General features: G+C 48.5%; 2 protein-coding genes across 2 annotated transcripts; both read left to right on the forward strand.

Annotated features, from left to right (window-relative positions):
- Positions 1–713: 713 nt before the first annotated feature.
- LOC311127051 (gamma-enolase-like) lies at positions 714–8,859 on the forward strand (the record flags this gene model as incomplete). Its single annotated transcript, XM_084158799.1, has 10 exons — positions 714–798; positions 1,026–1,121; positions 1,541–1,599; positions 1,817–1,886; positions 2,037–2,170; positions 2,498–2,720; positions 5,697–5,894; positions 6,847–7,048; positions 7,644–7,811; positions 7,945–8,859. The coding sequence occupies 10 exons, from the start codon at positions 714–716 to the stop codon at positions 8,012–8,014; spliced, it is 1,305 nt and encodes a 434-aa protein (XP_084014925.1). The 3' UTR covers positions 8,015–8,859.
- Positions 8,860–13,594: 4,735 nt separating this feature from the next.
- On the forward strand, positions 13,595–22,321 carry LOC311127021 (uncharacterized protein; the record flags this gene model as incomplete). The annotated part of the gene is made up of 9 exons (XM_084158761.1): positions 13,595–13,621; positions 14,327–14,431; positions 14,947–15,066; positions 15,175–17,960; positions 18,284–18,500; positions 18,641–20,111; positions 20,306–20,449; positions 21,590–21,770; positions 22,249–22,321. 9 exons carry the CDS (start codon positions 13,595–13,597, stop codon positions 22,280–22,282), a joined length of 5,085 nt encoding a protein of 1,694 aa, XP_084014887.1. The 3' UTR covers positions 22,283–22,321.
- Positions 22,322–24,218: the final 1,897 nt, after the last annotated feature.

Raw genomic sequence — 24,218 nt, forward strand, 5'->3', positions numbered from 1 at the left:
TCTCCGGCAAATACATTTTAGAGGTCATTTTAATCTATCATTCTGTCTGTGTCTTCCTCTGTCTGTCCCACTCTCCATTCCCCATCTCAGAATATTCATCATTCTGGCCAAAGGGGGGTTTAATAATTTAATCATCTCTACCACCGTTCCCTTGCTCCTCTCATCTTTCTCCCCCTTATTCTCAAGCTTGTTTTGGTAATGCAGAAATCCCTCTGCTGTGTTAGAACATGGCTGTGTTAGAACAAGGCCGTGTTAGAACAAGGCCGTGTTAGAACATGGCTGTGTTAGAACAAGGCTGTGTTAGAACATGGCTGTGTTAGAACAAGGCTGTGTTAGAACATGGCTGTGTTAGAACATGGCTGTGTTAGAACATGGCTGTGTTACAACTAGGCTGTGTTAGAACAAGGCCGTGTTAGAACATGGCTGTGTTAGAACAAGGCTTTGTTAGAACATGGCTGTGTTAGAACAAGGCTGTGTTAGAACATGGCTGTGTTAGAACATGGCTGGAGGGGTGGTGCGTGTACTGTATGTGCTACAAGAGAGGATGAAAGGTGCTGTGTGTGTGTGTGTGTGTGTGTGTGTGTGTGTGTACGTGTGTGTGTGTACGTGTGTGCGTGTCTGTTAGAGGTGAGAATGAATTGTATGTGTATTATATTTGCCTCTGACTGTGTGTGTGTGTGTGTGTGTGTGTCTGTGTGTGTGTTCCCCACAGGATGTCGATAGTGAACATTGTTGCCAGGGAGATCCTGGACTCCAGGGGGAACCCCACAGTGGAAGTGGACCTGCACACTGACAAAGGTGAGACACTGGCAATTTTCATTATCGCTACATGGTGTGATTATTTGTGATATTCCATTATCAACTGGCTAATGTGTTTTTTCCTCACCTCTCTATCCTTCACCCCTCCATTCCCTCGTTTCCTCATCCCTTCCATTCCCTCCCCCCTCTGTCTTCCCCTCCCTCACCCTCCATTCGCTCGTTCCCTCACCCCTCCATTCCCTCAAATCTCTCCCTCCTCCTTCTAGGTGTCTTCAGGGCAGCTGTGCCTAGCGGAGCGTCTACTGGCATCTATGAAGCCCTGGAGCTGAGAGATGGAGACAAGAGCCGCTACAAGGGCAAAGGTGAGGGCTGAGGAAGCTGTGTGTGTGTGTGTTTGTGCATGCTCGTTTGTGTGTGTGTGTGTGTGTGTGTGTATGTGTGTGTGTGTGTGTGTGTGTGTGTGTGTGTGTGTGTGTGTGTGTGTGTGTGTGTGTGTGTGTGTGTGTGTGTGTGTGTGTGTGAGTGAGGGGAGGGGGGGTAGATAAATGTGCTAGGAGATGGATGGGCACTAGGAGAGGTATGGGCAGTAAGCCATATTGACTTATGGGAGCACAGTGAGGAGGAAAATGAACATGACTAGACTGAGTGACATGCAGAATGAGCTACTTTTCTGTGGCCTTTTCTTCATTCTAATGTCCTGTCTCTGTATCCTCCTCCTCCTCCTCCTCCTCCTCTTCATCCTGTTTCTTCTCATCCTTCACTATATCCCTCCTTCTCCTAGGTGTGCTCAAGGCTGTTGGTCACATCAATGACACCATTGGTCCTTCCCTCATCCAGTCGGTGAGTACGGTAGTGAGCGTGTGTGTGTGTGCCCGCGCGTGTGTGTGGGTTGTGTCCTGTGTTGCAGTGTGTTTGTTTGGGCGTAATTGCTCCTGTAAGTCGCTCTGGATAAGAGCGTCTGCTAAATGACTAAAATGTCAAATGTAAAAATGTATTTGTAACTGAGAGAAAGAGAGAAAGATGTCTCATCAGCTCTCTAAGATGTGTTGTGTTGCAGGGGGTCAGTGTGGTGGAACAGGAGAAACTGGACAAGATCATGATAGAGATGGACGGCACTGAGAACAAGTGTAAGTAACAACCTGTATGAACCACGTATGAGACACCAGCTTAGACCAGTCCTGGTCTCAAGAGCTGGCGTGTGAATGTTTTATTCTAACCAGTGCTTTTTCAATTTGAGCTTTCCCTTAATTCATACCTATTCGTTCTGCTCCCTTCAGCTCAGTTCGGGGCCAATGCTATTCTGGGTGTGTCCTTGGCCATATGCAAAGCTGGTGCCGCAGAGAAAGGTGTCCCACTGTACCGTCACATTGCTGACCTGGCAGGAAACACAGAGCTAGTGCTTCCAGTTCCTGTGAGTTCATTACCGTTACATTTTCACTTGTATTCAGTTGACTGTCATAGAATACATTTGACCAAAAACCATAGCCTACTCTGTAAAAAAGATAAGATGAAGGCTTCAGACAGTTGTCTCTGTCATTGAATGAATGAATAAAGGAATGAAGAAACAACTCGATGAAGGAATGATTGGATAAAGGAATGATGGAACGACTGGATAAAGGAATGAAGGAACAACTGGATAAAGGAATGAAGGAACAACTGGATAAAGGAATAAATGCTGTAAATGGACAAATACTGATGTCTCCCTCTCCTCTCCTCCCCTGGTCCCCCTCTCCCTCAGGCCTTTAACGTCATCAACGGGGGCTCTCATGCGGGCAACAAGCTGGCCATGCAGGAGTTCATGGTACTTCCTGTAGGGGCGGAGTCTTTCAGGGACGCTGTGCGTGTGGGGGCGGAGCTGTACCAGACACTGCGGGAAGTGATCAAGGAGAAGTATGGCCAGGACGCCACCAACGTGGGGGACGAGGGGGGATTCGCCCCAAACATACTGGAGAACACTGAAGGTGAGATAGACAGGAGGAAAGACATATCAAAGACACTACTGCATGGTCCGAAAACAACCTTTGTAGACCCTCAGCTTTCAGTGTTTTCAGATGGGAAGGAAACAGCCTTCCAATTGGCTTACAGTGCCTTCAAAAAGTATTCACACCCCTTGACTTTTTCCACATTTTATTGTGTTACAGCCTGGCCTATACACAATACCCCATAATGTAAATGTGATGAGGTGGTGTTGAAGTAGTCAGGCGCAGGAGGGTAAATCACAGAATAACAGGCTTTAATCCGCAAAATACAGGTTTACGCAGAAATGCGTCAAACACACTCCAGGGCACAAAACAGGCACACGGGAAATACTCCCGTCGATACAAAATACACGAGCTCCACCGAGCTTCCCTAACCTCCACAATAAACAATCACCCACACAGACAAGGAAGCAGAGGGAACACTTATACAATGACTAATGAGGGAATAAGGACCAGGTGTGTGTGACTGACGACAAGACAAATGGAGTGATGATAAATGGATCAGCAGTAGCTAGTAAGCCAGTGACGCCGAACGCCGAAAACCTGCCCGAACAAGGAGGGGAGGCAGCCTCGGCGGAAGTCGTGACAGTCAAATTTTTTTGAAATGTTAACATGTCTTGAGTCAATAAGTATTCAACCCCTTTGTTATGGCAAGTCGAAATGAGTTCAGGTGTAAAAATTTGCTTAACAAGTCACATAATAAGCTGCATGGACTCTGTGTGCAATAATAGTGTTTAACATGATTTTTGAATGACTACCTCGTCTCTGTACCCCACACATACAATTATCTGTAAGTTCCCTCAGTCGAGCAGTGCATTTCAAACACAGATTCAACCACAAAGACCAGGGAGGTTTTCCAATGCCTCGCAAAGAAGGGCACCTATTGGTAGATGGGTACAAATATAAAAAGCAGACATTGAATATCACTTTGAGCATGGTGGAGTTATTAATTACACTTTGGATGGTGTATCAATACACCCAGTCACTACAAAGATACAGGCATCCTTCCTAACTCAGTTACTGGAGAGGAAGGAAACTTTAAAACAGTTACAGAGTTTAATGGCTGTGATAGGAGAAAACTGAGGATGGATCAACAACATTGTAGTTACTCCACAATACTAACCTAAATGACAGAGTGAAAAGAAGGAAGCCTGTACAGAATACAAATATTCCAAAACATGCATCCTGTTTGCAATAAGGCACTTAAGTAAAATGGCAAAAAATGTGGCAAAGAAATTAACTTAATGTCCTGAATACAAAGCGTTATGTTTGGGGCAAATCCAACACAACACATCACTGAGTATCACTCTTCATATTTTCAAGCATGGTGGTGGCTGCATCATGTTATGGTTATGATTGTTGTCTTCAAGGTCTAGGGAGTTTTTTTTATATAAAAAGAAACTAAATAGAGCTATGCACAGGCAAAATCCTAGAGGAAAACCTGGTTCAGTCTGCTTTCAGACCTTCCAGCAGGACAATAACCTAAAACACAAGGCCAAATATACACTGGAGTTGCTTACCAAGACGACATTGAAGTTACAGTTTTGACTTAAATCGGCTTGAAAATCTATGGCAAGACTTGAAAATGGCTGTCTAGCAATGATCAACAACCAACTTGATAGAGCTTGAAGAATTGTAAAAAGAATAATGTGCAAATATTGTACAATCCAGCTGTGCAAAGCTCTTAAAGACTGACCCAGAAAGACTCACAGCTGTAATCGCTGCCAAAGGTGATTCTAACACGTATTGACTCAGGGGTGTGAATACTTATGTAAATTAGATATTTCTGTATTTCATTTTCAATAAATTTGCAAAAATGTCTAAAAACATGTTTTCACTTTGTCGTTATGGGGTATTATGTGTAGATGGGTGTGAATAAAAATCTATTTAATCCATTTTGAATTCAGGCTGTAATATAACAAAATGTGGAATAAGTCAAGGGGTATGAATACTTTCTGAATGCACTGTAGGCAAGATTTCCAACATTACTGGAAATACTGAAGGGGTGGGAGCCAGTGGTTGTTTTCGAACTGGTAGACACAGCACATTGTCTTTCCGAGACAGAGCAAGACAAGCACAGTACCCCAGCATTGGATTTATCACTCACTGTTTTATAACAACCCCCTCTCCCTGCTCACCTTTCTTTTCACACTCCCTTTCCCTGTCTCTCTGTGTCCCTGTGTCCTGTCCCTCTGTCCTGTCCCTGTGTCCTGTCCCTCTGTCCTGTCCCTCTGTCCTGTCCCTTGGTCCCGTCCCTTTGTCCTGTCCCTTTGTCCTGTCCCTCTGTCCCGTCCCTTTGTCATGTCCCTCTGTCCTGTCCCTCTGTCCTGTCCCGTCCCTTTGTCCTGTCCCTCTGTCATGTCCCTCTGTCCTGTCCCTCTGTCCCGTCCCTTTGTCCTGTCCCTCTGTCCCGTCCCTTTGTCCTGTCCCTCTGTCCTGTCCCTTTGTCCTGTCCCTCTGTCCTGTCCCTCTGTCCTGTCACTGTGTCCTGTCCCTCTGTCCTGTCCCTGTGTCCTGTCCCCTGTCCCTCTGTCCTGTCCCTGTGTCCTGTCCCTGTGTCCTGTCCCTTTGTCCTGTCCCTCTGTCCTGTCCCTTTGTCCTGTCCCTCTGTCCTGTCCCTGTGTCCTGTCCCTCTGTCCTGTCCCTTTGTCCTGTCCCTCTGTCCTGTCCCTCTGTCCTGTCCCTTTGTCCTGTCCCTCTGTCCTGTCCCTTTGTCCTGTCCCTCTTTCCTGTCCCTCTGTCCTGTCCCTTTGTCCTGTCCCTCTGTCCTGTCCCTTTGTCCTGTCCCTTTGTCCTGTCCCTCTGTCCTGTCCCTCTGTCCTGTCCCTCTGTCCTGTCCCTGTGTCCTGTCCCTCTGTCCTGTCCCTCTGTCCTGTCCCTCTGTCATGTCCCTGTGTCCTGTCCCTCTGTCCTGTCCCTCTGTCCTGTCCCTCTGTCCTGTCCCTGTGTCCTGTGCAGCCCTGGAGCTGATCAAGACAGCCATTGAGAAGGCAGGCTTCACAGACAAGGTGGTGATCGGGATGGATGTGGCAGCCTCTGAGTTCTACAAAGAGGGCAAGTACGACCTGGACTTCAAGTCTCCGCCCAACGCAGACCGCCACATTAGCGCCCAGGAGCTCTGCGACATGTACCAGGGCTTCGTCAATGACTACCCAGGTGTGTGTGTGTGTGTACCTGTCACCCTAACATGGTTAATTGTTCCATGCTATGTTTGACTAGGCTACTCCCCTCCCGATGATAACCCTGATGTCTTGTACTGAAGCTCTCTCTCTCTCTCACACACACACACACACAGCCATAGAGACATGGATAAGCACCAGTGATGGGGGACAGGGCTACATCAGTGCAGCTCCCACCTTGCCAAATGTGCACTGTAGCACATAATTAAAACCTCCTTAACTGTTGTCGGGAAACGAGGGGAGGCCGTCCAATCTCTCTCTCTCTCTCTCTCTCTCTCTCTCTCTCTCTCTCTCTCTCTCTCTCTCTCTCTCTCTCTCTCTCTCTCTTTCTCTCTCTCTCTCTCTCTCTCTTCTCTCTCTCTCTCTCTCTCTCTCTCTCTCTCTCTCTCTCTCTCTCTCTCTCTCTCTCTCTCTCTCTCTCTCTCTCTCTCTCTCTCTCTCTCTGAGGAGTGTAGAGTGTAATGGCAGATATGGGAGATGATAGTATAGCGTGTCCAGTCAGAGGCAGTAATTGAAATCCCCATTAAGACTGACACACTGTACCTCTGAGCCCATCCACCATGGGCCATGAGTGGGTCTTAAGCTAATCAACCAACTCCCATCATTCACCCCTTAATAAGCTAGAATAGACACAGACACAGACACAAACACACACATACACACTCCTTAACATGGTAGAGTAAGTTCCTTCACTCTAGGTAGATCTTTCCTTTAGGGACAGATCTAGGAAAATCTACTGCTCAGAAATTGTAACATTAACCATTAGGGGTTGAAAAGCAAAACTGTCCTTAGATCAGTGTCTAGAGGCAAGGCCCCAGGTCACCCTCATTCTCCCCCTGTCCTTACCCTTATTCTCCATCAAGACCTGCGTTTTGGTTGCAGCACACACAAACACTCACTAACATTCCTCCTCACCCTCTCTCCTCCAGTGGTGTCCATTGAGGACCCATTTGACCAGGATGACTGGCCGGCCTGGTCCCAGATGACAGCCTCCGTGGGGATCCAGGTGGTGGGGGACGACCTGACCGTCACCAACCCCAAGAGGATAGAGCGTGCCCTGGAGGAGAGGGCCTGCAACTGCCTGCTGCTCAAAGTAAACCAGATCGGCTCTGTCACCGAAGCCATCCAGGCGTGAGTCAGGGAGGGGAGTGTGGACCAGATTCGCTTTTTAGAGTGTATCCAAAATGGCACCCTTTTCTTGATCTAGTGCTATATGGGCCCTGGACAAAAGTAGTGCACTATATAGGGAATACATACTGTAGGTTGCCATTTGGGACGCAGATTGTGTATTGATTTTAGAGCAGGTTTTATGTTATTGTAAACCCTATATACATACCTTTATATAATGATTTTCAATGCGTTTTACAGTGTAAAGGTGAGAACTCACCTCATCCACCACGCTCCCCCTCTCTCCCTCTCTCTCTGTCTCTCCCTCTCTCTCCGTCTCTGTATCTGTCGCTGTCTCTCTCTCTCTCCTCTCTGTCTGTCTCTCTGTGTCTCTCCCTCTCTCTCCATCTCTGTATCTGTCTCTCTCTCTCTCCCTCTCTGTCTCTCTGTGTATCTCTCCCTCTTTCTCCATCTCTGTATCTTTCTCTCTCTCTCTCCCTCCCTCTCTGTCTATCTGTGTATATCTCCCTCTCCCTCTCTCTCCATCTCTGTATCTGTCTCTCTCTCCCTCTCCCTCTCTGTCTGTCTCTCTGTGTATCTCTCTCTGTCTGTCCTCCAGGTGTAAGCTGGCTCAGGAGAATGGCTGGGGGGTGATGGTGAGCCACCGCTCAGGTGAGACAGAGGACACCTTCATCGCTGATCTGGTGGTGGGCCTCTGCACAGGACAGATCAAGACTGGAGCTCCCTGTCGATCAGAGCGGCTGGCCAAATACAATCAACTCATGAGGTTGGTGTCCTACTTACTGTGTGTGGTTGTTGTTGTATGAGTCTGTATAACTGTCTGTCTGTCTGTTCCTCTCTGAACACTTTGTCTTTCTCCTGGTCTCCATCTTCCTCTTTTCATCTTTATCCTCTCTTAGGATTGAGGAGGAGTTAGGGGACCAGGCTCGCTTCGCAGGGCACAACTTCCGGAACCCCGCTGCCCTCTAAGGCTCCTCTGGGTTGACGGACACTGACACAGAATCACAGACACACATCACATCACTGCTGGGCACAGACAGACTAACACAGATGGACAGACACAGGTGTACACAGACAGATATACATAAATACATACAATGAATCCATCAGACAGACAGACAGACAGACAGACAGACAGACAGATCGATAGAAGGTCAGACAGACATATGGTCGGATGGACAGAGAGACAGACAGACTGAATAAGACAGACAGACAGAGAGAGAGCAGACCGATAATCAACCCTTACCCCCTTAAAAAGTAAAGCAGAGACAGACAGACACAGAGAGAGAGAGAGAGAGAGAGAGAGAGAGAGAGAGAGAGAGAGAGAGAGAGAGAGAGAGAGAGAGAGAGAGAGAGAGAGAGATGCACTGAAAAACACATTCATATGAATTAGCCTTTAAATCACTTAGAACGCACTGATGTATTGGAGGCTACATGTTTGATAAGATGATGAGTTGGAGACTAGTGCAGAATGCAGCCGGGCTGATTGGTTTTAAACAAGACATAAGTGTGGTGCACAAAGCAGTATTTCCCTCTCTCTCAAAACATACACGCACATTCCTCTACCTGTTCCCTTGTTCTTTTCCATCCCTCTCTTTTCTCCTTCCCTTTACCTGAAAGAGTTTTCCCATCTCAATTTCCTCAATTGCCTGATTTTCCCTTTTTCCTCCCCTCCTTCCCTCTTAGGCAACATTTCAGTTACCACTTACATCTAAAAGCCTGCCACATAATTGTCTGTTACCACTTACATCTAAAAGCTTACTACAGAAACCATCCAATCAATAAAGATATGAACACTTATGATGTAAACATCAGCCACAATTGTGTCTGCGTGTTTTGTATGTGATATGTTTTATTTTATATTATTATTGGAGATAATTAAAATGAAAGCTCTACTTTAGGCTGGCTATACGCTATATTGTGCCCCGTGTAGCTCAGTTGGTAGAGCATGGCGCTTGCAACGCCAGGGTTGTGGGTTCGTTTCCCACGGGGGGCCAGTATGAAAAATGTATGCACTCACTAACTGTAAGTCGCTCTGAATAAGAGCGTCTGCTAAATGACTAAAATGTAAAATGTAAATATTGGCTACTGCATCTCATCTGTGCCACTACATTCACATGGGGCACATTCAATTGGGTAGAAATGCATTGGGCTGCCGCATTTACCCATTCTTAATTAAATAGATACTTTTGTTCGTTCTACATACACTAATAAATGTATATCTGAAAGCCCTGTAAAGTTACATCCTCCTAAATAAGCCCCTGGTGTGGCTGACACGTGTAATGCGCACTGTACGCAGTGACAAGCTGCATCATATTAACAATGTATCAACTGTAGCTACATTGTTATATAAATTGCTGCAGGTATATCAATTGCATGTTCTAAATGCAGCAGCAGAGGGAGCGCGAGACATGGCCTTGTGTGTGAAGGTAAAAGGCGCGCAAGCGCAGTAGGTCGCTCCTCCATATGGTTACTATGGTTACTACACAATAGGAGACGGGACAGGGGGCTGTGTGAAGGGGGGAATAAAAAACGACAGACGAGAGTAGGGAGGTGGTTTGCAGAACCGCTTGACTGGACACACCGTAGCTACCTCCCCCGACACTGTGCAGAGTAAAGAGAGAGAGGTAGACCGAGAGAGGGTGAGGGAGGGAGAGGTGGAAGCAGAAGGAACGGGGTAGGCCTAGGTTTTAGGGGAAAGGGTTATGCACTCAAAGAAGAACCCCGTTCTAGGCATGAATAGAATGGACACTGAAACTTTAAGAATGCACTATAATGGCATGATGCAGTTCGATGCTGTTTGACTACACATTGGACTGCATGCTATAGCCATATGCCTATCAATACAATGGTGGGGTGAAGTTATAGAACAAAGGGAGAGAACGTAAGATTCTATAATTTGAGAGTTATTATGTGTATACAGGATCCATGCAAAGTAGCCTATAGTAGACGAATGCACTGTTAAGGTGATCCTACATTGGAGTGGGGGAAGAGAAAACTGAAGAAAGGGACTTCTCTCCTTCCCTCCCCTCCCTCTTCTGAGTGTTGGCTCTCTCTGCGCCTCTTCCTTCTCGCTCCCCCATTCCTTAAGAATATGCAAATCACGCCCTCCTCTCCCTCTCTTTCTCTCTCCCTCGAAGTGCATCCTTTGCTAGCCCTCAGTTGATTTTGTTACCGTACCGACGGCAAAAAGTGCAAGTCGTCTTGACGGAGGAAGAGGGAGAAAGAAAAGGGGGAGAGGGGGGTGGGGAAGAGGCAAACGTACGCATCAATTCGTACAGTCTTCAGCGGCACCCCGTTTTTTCCTGCAACGACTTGTGAAGGAGAGAGAAAATTCTGCATTATTTGCGGAACCCCGTTGCAATATGATCCAGCAGCCTATGTTTATAGGTGCGCGTGCTGCTCCTATGTGTGTGTGTCAACGTACAGTATAAACCGAGAGAGACAGCTAAAGAAAGAGAGAGTGAAAGGAGACACGCATCGCTGGATATCATAGGTAAGGAGAAGGGAAAATGGATGCTTATATTTTTTTGCTATTCTTGTTGGCCACGTTTGTGTCTTCCCTCCCCTTTCTTTGTGTCCTTTCTTTAATGATCATGCGTTATGTGTAATTCATGGCCCGGTAAAATGTGTGTTAGATTACAACGCACAACAGACGCACTCACATTCCAACGAGAAAAGGCGTCTCGGTGAGTCGGTGAAGAATGCCATTCGCCATTCTATTCCGAATAATTTTTCTAGACATGTAGAAAAAAAACTGTACCCTATGGGAGAAACACAACAGGCATAGGCGTAGGACCACTTCTATTCTGCATTATCAGTGTTAGCCAATATATGCTATTGCACATGCCGTCTACATCGTCGATGTAGTCTATTCCGATGTAGCTCGCTTGTTGTACAGAATAGCAGAGCCGGTCGCATCTGCATGTGTATCAATAACACTAGCGGGAGAAGAAAGAAGAAAGAGGACGGTTGCGGTGCCTGCTGTCGGTGATGTGAGCTGTGTAACTGCATACTTACACGGGCTAAAGGCATACTACGATGCATCACATATTTCATTTTAATGCATTCATGTGTGTGAGAGCGAGAAACAGGTAATGTGCACATAGGTGTGTGTGTGTGTGTGTGTGTGTTTGACCATTGCTGTACATTATGTGATTATTGTAAGCTATGGTAAATGCTGTGTTTTCTTTTAGTGTTGATGGACCACAGCCAGGGACCAGCAAATGAACTCATAAATAATAGCAGCCAGCCACCTGTGACTAAGATATACACTGACTGTATACAGTATCTATGTGTCATTGGGATCCATAGCCTCCCTCCTCTGCTTTACATTAGGCCCATAGGCCTACACGTATTGATTCAATAGCACAAGTGATGGCACAATGGTTATCATTGAGTGTGTGAATTCTATAGCTACTGCAATATAGTAAACAACAAGTATATGGAGAAGGTCAATGTACCGCTATGCACATTGCACGTGTAAAGGAGGTGGTTCTGTGAACCAAGATAGCTTGATGACTGACGAGTAGCCTTGTCTGAAACGTGAACTTGTGTTAGCTCCCCGGGCTAATGCCTAGGCTTTAGCTCAGCAGGATAACACAGTCTTGTGGCACTTAGTCCAGGTTCAAAGCCAGTCGGTCACACATGTTGAATTCATGCCAAGTAACTATACACTGTGTGTTTCTGTGTGTGAATCTGTAACTAACTGCTGTAACTGTTAATATACAGTGTGTGAGTGTATGAACATATGCAGTATGCACTAATAATTAATATATGCAGTAGTGGCGCCACCATCGGATTTACTGTACCTGCAATGATTCAAACACACACACACACACACTTTGAATCTTTGTGTGTTTACTGCTCGCTGGGTTGAACACAAGTGCCTCCATTCGCAGTGCTTACTACCCGGCTAAATATATCCGTTCATTTCGCCCAGTGTGTAACTGTTCTATTTATATCCTCATTCAGTATAGATGAGCTTGACTTTTTTTCTCGCCATAGTGAAACATGAATGGGTGAATGAGTTGGACATGTAAAACCTGTGTCATATTTCATAGTCTAAAACCCTAATGAATGAATGGGTGAATTATTTGGGCATATATGTTAAATGTCATGGTCAATTACCTGTATCTATTAGTGATGGGGGAAAATCTGTTACATATCGGGATATTATTTTTGACAATATATCATATTGTTTTGACAATATTGCAATAGTATTTTTCCATGACTGATCAAAACACGTTTTCTCATGCTCTCTTGTCTCTCTGCAGCAGAGATATAGTGAGCAATATGTTTGGAACATCGAATCGCAATAAAATCACAGTATCGAATCGCAAAACATATAGAATTGTGAGAATCGCAATACATATCATATCGGCACCTAAGTATCATGATAATATCGTTTTGTGAGGTCCCTGGCAATTCCCAGCCCTAGAATCTATGAATGAATGAATGATCAGACTGTTCATCCCATGCAGGTTTGGGCCTGGGGCTGGGCTCCTGTAGGGTGGGTAAGGGGCTAATGTGGCTCTGGTATAGCCCAGCTGGTTACCTGAGGCTCAGTATCTTATGGAGATGGCTATATTCTGACCCAGGCTTAAACAACACCTTAGTGGATTCTGATGAGATGAAAAAGACTACAACACAAACACGCATCCGATTGCTTTGGGAAGGTGCTGTACAGTATCCAAGTACGAATGTTCATCAGCATAAGGGAATAATCTGTGCACACAATATTTTCTTCCAAATGTGTTTATTGTCATACACAACAGTACAGATTCCATGTCCTTAAAGGAAAACTACCCAAAAACGATCGTTTGGTATTTTTTTCATTAGTCCATTGTTGACATAGCCGGTATGAATCAAAATGCATCATACCAGCTGTATTTCTGTATTTTGAAAGTTATATATTGAAAACTTGATTGCTGACACGCAAAACATTTTGAACAATGACCTAAATTAAACAAATACCAAAAGTTCGTTTTTGGGTGAAGTTTTCCTTTAACCATGATTCTTCTGAATGAACTGAACTGCGGTGTATTACTCAACTATGCATCCATTCAGTATTGAAGTGTGATATGAGTCAGATATTGGTTTTCCTGTAGCATCGCTGTGTTGAGGATCCTTGACTTGTACATGCACTCAAAGCCTAGTTAATCAGTCCACCATTGCAATGAATTCCCTATAACTGTAGTTGTAATGTTGATGTTATTGTTCAATATTGATTGTTCAATATTTATCGTTCAATATGTGTACAGCATTTGTTATTATGATTGATGATGCATTGTAACGTATCCTGTAAAATAATGTGTTGTTTTATGGTTGTTGTATCATTGTATTTTATTTGTTGAGGTTTTCTGATGTTACCTAATTCAATGGGACTGGCCTGGTTAGGTAGAGAATTCATAATTGTGGTGTTTTTTCCAGGTTGTAGAAGCTCAGATGGTGGTGAGGTGATTTTCAGTCCTACAGAGAAAGACAAGGACACCACTTCATTCACTGCTATGGCCTGTGGGGTGGGATGGACATCATAAAGGTGCAACGATGAAAACTCGAACTCACAAAGAATCGGTATGAACTGTTTCAATGTCTTCCTTCATTTGAACCTTGTTCACCTTTGTAGCTGAGTGTGCATGTGTGGGTCAGATTGCATATGTGTTTATTGTTAATAGTTGTATGATATTGCACGGAGATGGACTGTAATGGTATATTTGACATCATTTAAGATTAATAAGACTTTTGAAGTTAAGATATTCTGTGTGTAGATTCTGTGTGTAGATTCTGTGTATATATTTTGTGTGTATATTCTGTGTGGACGTTGATGCCAAAATTATTCCTCTCTGTTCTCTTCTCTCCTCGTTCTTGCCGCCTTCTACCCTCCCATTTCCCTCTTCATGCTCTTTACCCCTCTCTACCCTTCCCTGATCCTCTCTCCTTTCTCCCTCGTTCCTACCCCCTTGATATCTCATCATCCTTCGTTCCCCTCTCCCCTCCTTTCTGCCCCCTCTATCCCTCACTTTTTTTCTTTCCCCTTGCTCCCCTCCTCGGTTTTGTCCTCCTCTACTGTTCTCTATACTTATTGTTTTGACCCCTTTACCTCCCTCTACCCCCCTTTACCCACCTCTACCTCCCTTTACCCACCTCTACCTCCCTTTACCCCCTCTACCTCCCTTAACCCCCCCTCTCATACCCCATTTCCCATTCTCTCTCTTCATTTGTTCCTCCTCTCTCCTTTTCTTCTCCTCCGTCGTGCCCCCTCCACCTCTGGCGGTTCAGATGCCCATGCGCAGTGGGCGGAGGCGTGGGGGAAGCAACGAGGAGAGGAGGGGTAGACGTCCGCATCCCAGCCCTTCTCGTGCAGAACGAAACGACAGGCAGACGGTGAGAGCCTATCATGTTTTCTGTCTGTTCTTTCCCTTGTTCTCCCTAAGTAACTCTCTGTCTTGTTATGTTGTCCCTCTCCGTCTCCTTATGGCTTTGTTTGTCATCTAGTCTTTTCATCTATATTTGTCTATCTCTCTCCAACCCACCCCTCTCTTTGTAAATAATAAAGTGTGTGTGTGTGTGTTTGTGTGTGTGTGTGTGAGAGAAGAAGAGGCTGTCAGTCATTAGATATTGATCTACATGTAAGCCGTAATGAAGCTGTGTGCGTGCCTGTATGAGTCATCACCACCATGATTGCCTTAGATGTACTATAGACATACGAATTATAGTGCCAATGTGGCGTGTGTGTGTGGACGTGTTTAACTATTCTTGTGGGGACTTGGTCCCACGAGGTTAGCTGTACAAGACTATGTGTGTGTGTTTCATATTGCTTTAGTGTCATCTCTCTGTGAGTTTGTCTTTTGTCTTTCTTACTTTTAAAAATGATATGCATGGCATATTCTGTATCTTAGCAAAGAGCTGCTGGCGAGGAATTGGCTGTCAGTCGCTTCAATCACAGATCGCAAGGCCATGATTCATCAGAGAGTGAAGGGGAGGAACTTGTGCCTCCACCAAAGAGGCAGAAAGTTCAGGTTAGTGTAACTTGATGTTGTACAGCACCACTAGGTTGAATTACGATGTTTTAATGTCAAAATGTTTTTTTTCTCCAATCTTTCCTGATATTCACCTTATGTCATCAGGATTCTTCCTCTGCCACCAACCCGCCGACTTCAACTCATTCAACTGACAGTACTCCCCCCACTATACCGCCCCCACCCTCGGCTCCCAGACAGTCACGTGACAGTGACAACGAGGATGGCCAATCCCAGGGCAGCCGGAGCTCAGTTGTAGGGAGCTTGGCCAATAGTCTGAGCAGTAGCCTGAGCAGTGGGCGGGACATCGACCAGGACAATCGATCTTCCTCCCCGAGTCTCTCTGCCTCCCCTCCAGCCAGTTTAGACTCTGACTCAGATGGTCCAGACTCCCCAAAGCAAGGAGAGGGGGAACGGGAGAAAAGGAAAGAGGGAGGAGTGGGGAAGACAGGAGGAGAGGAAAGGAGAGCAGCCAGAGAGGGGAGAGGGGAGGAGTCTTGCGGAGATGGAGAAAGGAAGGATGGAGGAATGGAGGACAGCCCTTCTCTGAAGCTGCCATCCTCCTCCAGCTCTTCCTGTGCTCCTGTTCCCTCTCTCCGCGGAGCAGGGGATTCAGCCAATGACAGCAATAGTGGCAGGAAGTCCTATTTCTCACAGGACTCCAAGCTGGTGAGTAAGATGGAGTATGGACCGGCCAGCGCTGACACTGTGCACGGTGGCAATCGAATGAACTCCAAAGCTAAAGTGCAGTGCGTGACCAAGACAACTGTTGCCGGGGGAGACTATCCCCACGGCAACCCCAACATTCCACACCCCCCTCCACCACCCCTTCCTCCTCCACCTGCGCTGAAACCCTTAGAACTAGGGGGGCAGAACCTGCCCTCAGAAGTCAAGGTAGAGAGAGAGAAATTGGAGAAAGGTGAGAAACTGATGGACAACAAGACGGCTCCTCCCTCTCTGTTACCCCAAACCAGCCCCTTACCCCCCTCCCAGCCCCCGCCCCACCCCCACCACTACAGCCCCACCGGCTGGCAGGGAGGCACGGCAACCGGTTGCCAGGGGAGTTGGGGCTACGCCCGTTACTCCGGTAACCACCACGCTCACCAGCCGCAGCACCAACCACCAGTGCAGCAGCAGCAACTGCCATCCGTCTACAACCCCCCTTCCTCCCGTCATTCGTCCTCCTCCCACCCCCCTTACCTCCCCCACCCCCACAAGGAATACCTCCCCAGGTACGCTGCTGGGGGAGGGGAGAGGGCGGCGGCCGGCGTGAGGGTGGAGTATGGGGGGAGGGAGATAGGTAGGGATTTCTCGGCTAGTAGTGGTAGTAACAGCAGCACTTCTGGTGGGATGGGGGGTCCTAATGGGGTCCAAGGGAGAGAGTTTGGGGGTCAGAACCGGGAGTACCCAGGCCTGGGACCTCAGGGCTCTGGGAGAGACCCCCCCATGGGTCCTGGGGGGAGAGAATTTGGACCGGGGGGGTTCAGAGAAAGAGAGAGGGATAGAGATAGAGAGATGGAGGGAGAGAGGGATGTAGGAGGAAGGGAGTTCTCTTTACAGAATCGTAATGAGAATCAGAACAGAGAGTTTGGACCCACCAGTGCTGGGGGAGGAAGGGGGCACCCCAGAGACAAAGAGGGTGGGCGGTGGGGCGAGTTTGGGGGCCAGATGAGAGAGGTGGGGGGCAATGGCAACCCCAATAATAACCCCCTCCCCCAAGGAAACCCCCCAAGCTCGACCAGTGGGTTACCTGCGGCCCCCATGCTAAACCGCGACCCCCCTTCCTCACCCCAAAACAACCCCAGCCACCCTTCCCTACCACCCCACCCACATCCTCAAAGTGCCTCCAAACGAGACTACCCCCCATCGATGGAACAGGCACAGACAAGGCACAGCCCCCCCTCTGGACCAGAACACTTCCACAGAGAGTACCCTCCTGGGGCCAAGGACTATCCCCCTGGTGGCCCACCCTCCACCGGCCCAGCCCGTGAGTACCCCAGCCCCCCCGGAATGACTCCAAACCTGGGCCGAGACTACCCAGGTGGACCTCAGATCCCCCACCTGTCCCATCCCCACTTTCCAACCCAGCAGCCCAGAGACAGGGACCGAGAGAGGGACACCAACCAGCGAGAGTCGGCTCTCTACCAAAACCGTGGTGGTCCACCCCAACCCCCGTCTGTTTCTCCCTCCTCTTCCTCCTCCACTCCTCATGGACACCCTCTGAATGCTCCTTACCCTCCTCCGCCACCTCCTCCCCCTCTCCCCCCTCCGCAAACCTCCCTCGCTCAGCCCCAACCCCCCTCCGTCCTGGGACCCAATCACGTTCGTCCGGCAAATTACCCGTCCTCCAATCAGACTCCTGCAACACCCCTTTCTCCTTTACCAAGCCCCTCGACCAATCAGATGGGAGGGTTTCCTTCCTACCCGCCAGGCTCCTCCTCCGGGGCCAACATGCCACTTCCTGGTTCAGGTGTGTCACCTGGCTGTCGGCCCTCACCCTTCCACAGCACTTTGAACAGCCACGCCCCCTTCAGCGGCCCCTACCACTCCAATGGGAACAGTGGGAACAACCTGGTCCCGACTAACAGCAATAGTAACAGTAGCAGCGGCAGCAGCAATACCAACTCTCTCTCTCAGTCCCTCTCACCTCAAAACGCCTCAAAAGGACCGCCACCTCTTAGTAACCCCGGCAACAACAATGGCACTTCGGCCCCTGGCTGTAGCTCCTCACTTCCTAGAGATGGGCATTCTGATTCGTCCACAGGTCCACCTGTCATCAAGGAGGAACCAATAGAGGAGAGGGAGGAGAGCGAAAGCCCACCTCCTGTTTTGAGAAGCCCCTCCCCTGAGCCCAAGCCGGTGGACATTCCGATCCACGCCAGCCAATCAGCACGGTGAGATGGGATAGGCGTCATAGCAACAGAAGGGCTCCGTCATATGTCACTCTAACAACAAGTTCTAACAACTGATTGATGTGGTTTTATCTCTGTTTTTGTCGCTGGCACTTCTCATAATATGTCAGCTATTATTTCTAGATAAAGGGGCTGAGAAATCTAGTCCTGTCACAGAATATGTTTTGTAGATAGGCCTACAGTATATCAAAGACAACAACACCTATAACAGAAGACACATAATAAAGATACTTAGTATCATCATATGGGAACAAAATCCGATGCATAAATTGGTTAGATGTTGCTGATGTGGTTTGTGGTTCTAGGTTCCACAGAGTTCTAGATCGGGGCAGTGGAAACTCCTGCGCCCGTAGCGACGTTCTCTTCGTCCCCCTGGACGGCTCCAAACTGTGGAAGAAAAGGAACGAGGTGATCGAGAGAGCCCGGAGAGAGGTGGAGCAGAGGGCTAGAGACGTGAGGGAGAAAGAGAGGGAGAGAGAGAGGGAGAGAGAGAGGGAGCGGGACCTGGAGAGGCATCTACAAGTGAGTATAATGAGGCAGGGAGGGCGAGGCGATGAGGGAGGGAGGGGGAGGCAATGAGGGAGGGGGAGACGATGCTCAATTTCCTTCTCCTTTTTGTCTCTTTAAATGCTCCCTCTCTCCCGTTCCCTCTCTCCCTGCAGCAACAGAAGGACAATAACAATGCAAATATACAACGCCAGGGCTCCTCTCTCTTCTTCCCCTCATCCTCCTCCATCCTCCTCGACCCTAACTCCTCTTCTTCTAACCCTGGGTCTCACCCTCAACCTCACCCCCAGCAGCACCACTCCCACCCTCACCCCCACGCTCACCTCCACCCCTCCCACCTCCACCCCTCCCTCTCTCAACACATCCCACACTCCCTCCTCATGCAATCCATGGGAGGTTCAACGGTGGTTGGCCCACAGGGGGCTCTGGGGATCGGGTTAGGAGGGCCGTACCTGGGCCCTGACACCCCCGCACTGCGGACCCTGAGCGAGTACGCCCGGCCCCACGCCATGTCCCCCCTCGGGGCTAGTCGCCAACACCAACATCCGCATGTCCACCATCATGGCCACCCTCATGGCCACCCCCATGTCCACCCCTCCTTCTTCCTCCCCCAGTTCCAGAACCATGCTCTGGCCCACCCACATCACATGCCTGCTGATGCAGCCACAGCGGCAGCCATCTTGGGTTTCCTCTATGGGGGCAGTATGGAGGGGGGGCCAGGGGGGCATGGAGGAGGACATGGGGGGATGGGGGGCGCAGGGTTTGGGGGGATGGGGTTTCCCCATGCAGTGGCGGCCCACCGTGAGCGCATGAAGCCGGGGTTTGAGTTTAAGAGTGAGGACAGGGTGTACCAGCCAGGCTCCTTGGGAGATCCTACGGCTCTCGCCCTCGCCCACTCCCACTCGCATGCCCACGCACACGCTCATGCACACGCTCACTCCCTACTGCTGGGGGGAGGGGGTGGAGGTGAGGTGTCCATTTACGGCACACCCCCTCCCCAGGCTCCTCCACCCCCACCACCACCCCTCCAGAACCCAGCGTTAGCACCTGTGAGTCGTCTCCCTAATCCTCCTCCTGCCCCTCAGTCCCTCTCCAACCCTCCCCCCTTCTCCCTGCTTCCTCCCTCACTCCCCTCTCACCCCGTGCCTGCACCAGGCCCTCCACCCCCGGTCCCCGCAGCTGCACCTCTGCCCGCTCCTCCTCCACCCTCCAACCCTGTTTCATCCCTCCATCACCCCGCACCGCACTCCTTTCCCAGCTCTCTCCCCCCATCTCACCCCCCACCTGCCCCCGCCCCGGTGACCGCCCCTCCTGAGACCTACCCCCCTCCCACTCGCTCCCCCACCAACTCTGAGAGAGAGAGGAGCGGAGAGAGGGAGAGAGAAAGAGAGCGAGACAGAGCGGGGCTGCCAGCCAGTGGAGAGAGGGGACGAGAGAGGGAGAGGGAGCGAGAGAGAGAAAGAGAAAGAGGGGGAAGCAATGGAAGTGGAGGAAGTGGTGGAAGTGGAGGAGGAGGAACAGGAGGAGGAGAGATTCCGGGGCGTCTTCAGATGTTGAACGTCACGCCTCATCATCACCAGCACTCACACATCCACTCCCACCTGCACCTGCACCAGCAAGACACAGGTACCCACTGCTGCTAACACTACCACAGTTATGATCCTGTACTATGATCTACATACTACTATATAGTGCTGTTTTGAGATGGGCCTGAGAAAGCTCATCCTATCGGTTAGAGATGTTGTTGTTAACGTGGTTGTTGATGCTTTGACTCTTATTAAATATCTCCTTGTGTTTCCTGTTACATCATTGGCCCCTAGCGGCGGGCGGGGTGCACCCCCTGATGGACCCGTTGGCGTCGGGGTCTCCCCTGGCCCGCCTGCCCTACCCAGGGGCAACGCTGGGCACCCCCATCCTGGCACACCCCCTCACTGAAAGCGAGGTGCTACGACAACAGCTCTTCGGTGAGGAAAGGCTTGTTTTTTGGTCTGTTTGTTTATTGTTCTGTCTGCCTGCCTGTCTGTCTGTCTGTGTTGTATCATAAATATGATACCGAACTATCTATCTGTCACTGTCTACCTCACCTCTCTCTCCCTTCTACACTCCTCCTCTCACCTGTCTCTCCTCTTCTCCACTCCGCCTCTCACCTGTCTCTCCTCTTCTCCACTCCTCCTCTCACCTGTCTCTCCTCTTCTCCACTCCTCCTCTCACCTGTCTCTCCTCTTCTCCACTCCGCCTCTCACCTGTCTCTCCTCTTCTCCACTCCTCCTCTCACCTGTCTCTCCTCTTCTCCACTCCTCCTCTCACCTGTCTCTCCTCTTCTCCACTCCTCCTCTCACCTGTCTCTACTCTTCTCCACTCCTCCTCTCACCTGTCTCTCCTCTTCTCCACTCCTCCTCTCACCTGTCTCTCCTCTTCTCCACTCCTCCTCTCACCTGTCTCTCCTCTCACCTGTCTCTCCTCTTCTCCACTCCTCCTCTCACCTGTCTATCCTCTTCTCCACTCCTCCTCTCACCTGTCTCTCTCTTCTCCACTCCTCCTCTCACCTGTCTCTCCTCTTCTCCACTCCTCCTCTCACCTGTCTCTCCTCTCCTCCACTCCTCCTCTCACCTGTCTCTCCTCTTCTCTACTCCTCCTCTCACCTGTCTCTCCTCTTCTCCACTCCTCCTCTCACCTGTCTCTCCTCTTCTCCACTCCTCCTCTCACCTGTCTCTCCTCTTCTCCACTCCTCCTCTCACCTGTCTCTCTCTTCTCCACTCCTCCTCTCACCTGTCTCTCCTCTTCTGCACTCCTCCTCTCACCTGTCTCTCCTCTTCTCCACTCCTCCTCTCACCTGTCTCTCCTCTTCTCCTCTCCTCCTCTCACCTGTCTCTCTCTTCTCCACTCCTCCTCTCACCTGTCTCTCCTCTTCTCCACTCCTCCTCTCACCTGTTTCTCCTCTTCTCCACTCCTCCTCTCACCTGTCTCTCTCTTCTCCACTCCTCCTCTCACCTGTCTCTCCTCTTCTGCACTCCTCCTCTCACCTGTCTCTCCTCTTCTCCACTCCTCCTCTCACCTGTCTCTCCTCTTCTCCCTTTCCGCTTCCCTTTTCCTTCCCCCTCCAGGCGCTCCGTTCCGTGAGCTGCCCCAGCCCTCCTCTCTGACAGGTTCCATGTCAGCGGCCCACCAGCTCCAGGCCATGCAGCAGGCCCAGAGCGCAGAGCTGCAGATCCAGAGACTGGCCCTGGAACAGCAGTGGATCCACCACCACCACCACCACTCCCTCACCCAGGACGAGTACTACAGGTAGCCTACTGAAGGGACCAGGGGAGCTGGGTGGGGTGTGGGGAGAGTGTGTCTGGTGGAGGTGGGGGAGAGTGTACATGTTGAACTATTCTTGACCAGAAGTCCCCACAAGAATAGTAAACAAACAAACATTTGACCAACTAGGGACATTTTGTTAGTCCCCACGAGGTCAAATGCTATTTCAAGGGGGTTTAGGGTTAAGGTTAGAATTAGTGTTAGGGTTAGAATTACGTTAAAGGTTAGGGTTAGGAGCTAGGGTTAGTTTTAGGGTTAGGGTTAGGAGCTAGGGTTAGGTTTAGGGTTAAGGTTAGGTTTTTGGATAAGGGTAAGAGTACGGGTTAGGGAAAATAGGATTTTGAATGGGACTGAATTGTGTGTCCCCACAAGGTTAGCTGTACAATACTGTGTGTGTGTGGTGTGTGTGTGTGTGGGCATCATCCCTGACCCTGTCTCATACGATCTCTTCTCTCTTCCTCAGCCACTTAAAGAAGGAAAGCGACAAGACCCTGTGAGGGAGGAAAAAGAGAGGGGGAACAAGCCCACGGATGACAAACCCAAAGGAGGAAGAAAGGAGAGAAATATGTGCAAACAAAGATAAAAATAAATAAAAATGGAAGCACTAAAAACAATGAAGGAAGAGTCAAATGAAACCATAGACTGGACACACATATCATACCATAGGAACCTGATGAGAAATGAACTGATTGAGAAAACAGATGAAAAAAGGGAGAGAGGGATGAGTGAAACCGTTACTTACAGTCTGTGTTATCTGAACTATATCATAGCCCCAGACTCTGGGCAAGTCCCAGCGTATGTTGTACAACTCCAGTCAGTTTTGTATTGTGCCCTGTACAGTATACTAGATGGGAGCAGCAATATAGTGCAGTACAGTCCGTTGTAAATGACCTTATGCCAGGAAGAATGTGTACATCAGGCTCTCCTTTATGTCATTGCATGTAGCTAGTCGCTTATTCTGAACTGGTTGAACTCCTGGTTCTATTTTTAGTAATCGGCCTCTTTCCTAACGGACGGGCGGTGTATGAGTATGCATGAGACCAATGATTAAGAAGTGTCATATTATGTTAACGATTAATAGTATTGTTATTATTATTAATGTTGTCTGTTTGTTGATAATTATATAATTATATATACATATTATTTGTATTATTATTTTTGTACATTTTCATGGTATGGCGGTTTGTTTAGTTTTTTATTGTGAAACGAGATGCAAATGAAGGAAAAAGACGGAAGATAAACAACATCATTTTTTTTGGAAAATATATGGGTCTCTGATGTGGTTGTGTACAGTATGCTCTCTCCTCTCTCTCTCTCTACACACATCTCTATCTTACATACACATGCAGTGTATTCGCTGTCTCTGTCTCGGTTTTATATAAAACACATAAAGCATATATCGAATTCCTCTCTTCTCCTTCACCCTACTGTCTCTCTCCCTTCTCTCCCTTCTCTCTCTCTCTCCTTCTCTCTACCCCTCTCCTCACTCCCACTCTCTTCCTTCCCTCTCCCCCTCTCCCTCCCCTCACTCCTTCCTCTATTTCCCTCCTCCCTCTCTCTGGGTGAGTGTAGCTAATAGGAGACATATGTATGGGATGAGTGTGAGACATGAAGGTTGAGTAGCTCCAGCGAGCACCAGCCCTGTACAGCCAACATTCCAGACCACACTGTAAAAGAAAGAAGGAAAATGATAGGAGGAGCTGGAAGCCTGTGATTTACCAATGACATTAGAAGCTCAGGGCTGACTGTGTTCTAGACAAAATGTGAGAAATGCCTCTGTGCTGTTTGAATAAATGCTCCTATAGTTTGTATTAATAACGTTTCAACCACAGAGGCAACTTCATACAGTACATGTGATGGTGTGACTCTTTATACCAAGTGAAGCTAAAACCATACAGTATTTACATGTTAATTGCATATGCAGCTGGACCATACTATGTAACATGCTACGGTCTGACTATTCACATAAAACTGGTTTGTTTTGATCTCTATTTACAGAAAGGAACTGACAGGATGGAACTTTTCCGTATATTCTGTTTATAGTGCTGTATAGTCAGCCATGTTACCATTCAGAAAAGCTACTGTACTCTGTATAAACCATAGGAATAACATGCATTCAACAAGAGTTCATTAGTAGTAAAGGAGCAGACAGAGGTACTGGATATGTGCATTCACATTATATTAGTGTCACATACAGTGTTTAACTGGCAAGTGCTATTAGCTTTCTCCTGCCCTCATGCTGAGCTGAGATATTCCATGGTAAGTAGGTTGTGTGGCGTTTAAAGTCACATTAGATAAGTATGTCGGCAGCATTCCATATTGTAGCATCTACAGGACGATCCTGACATTCCATTCTGATGACATCACATCAGGGAGATATTCTTAGAGCCCTCCTTCACCAGGGCGAGTGAGAAGGACAATGTCCCAAGACAT

This window comes from Coregonus lavaretus (assembly GCF_964263955.1).
Source record: "Coregonus lavaretus genome assembly, chromosome: 3".
NCBI lineage: Eukaryota > Metazoa > Chordata > Actinopteri > Salmoniformes > Salmonidae > Coregonus > Coregonus lavaretus.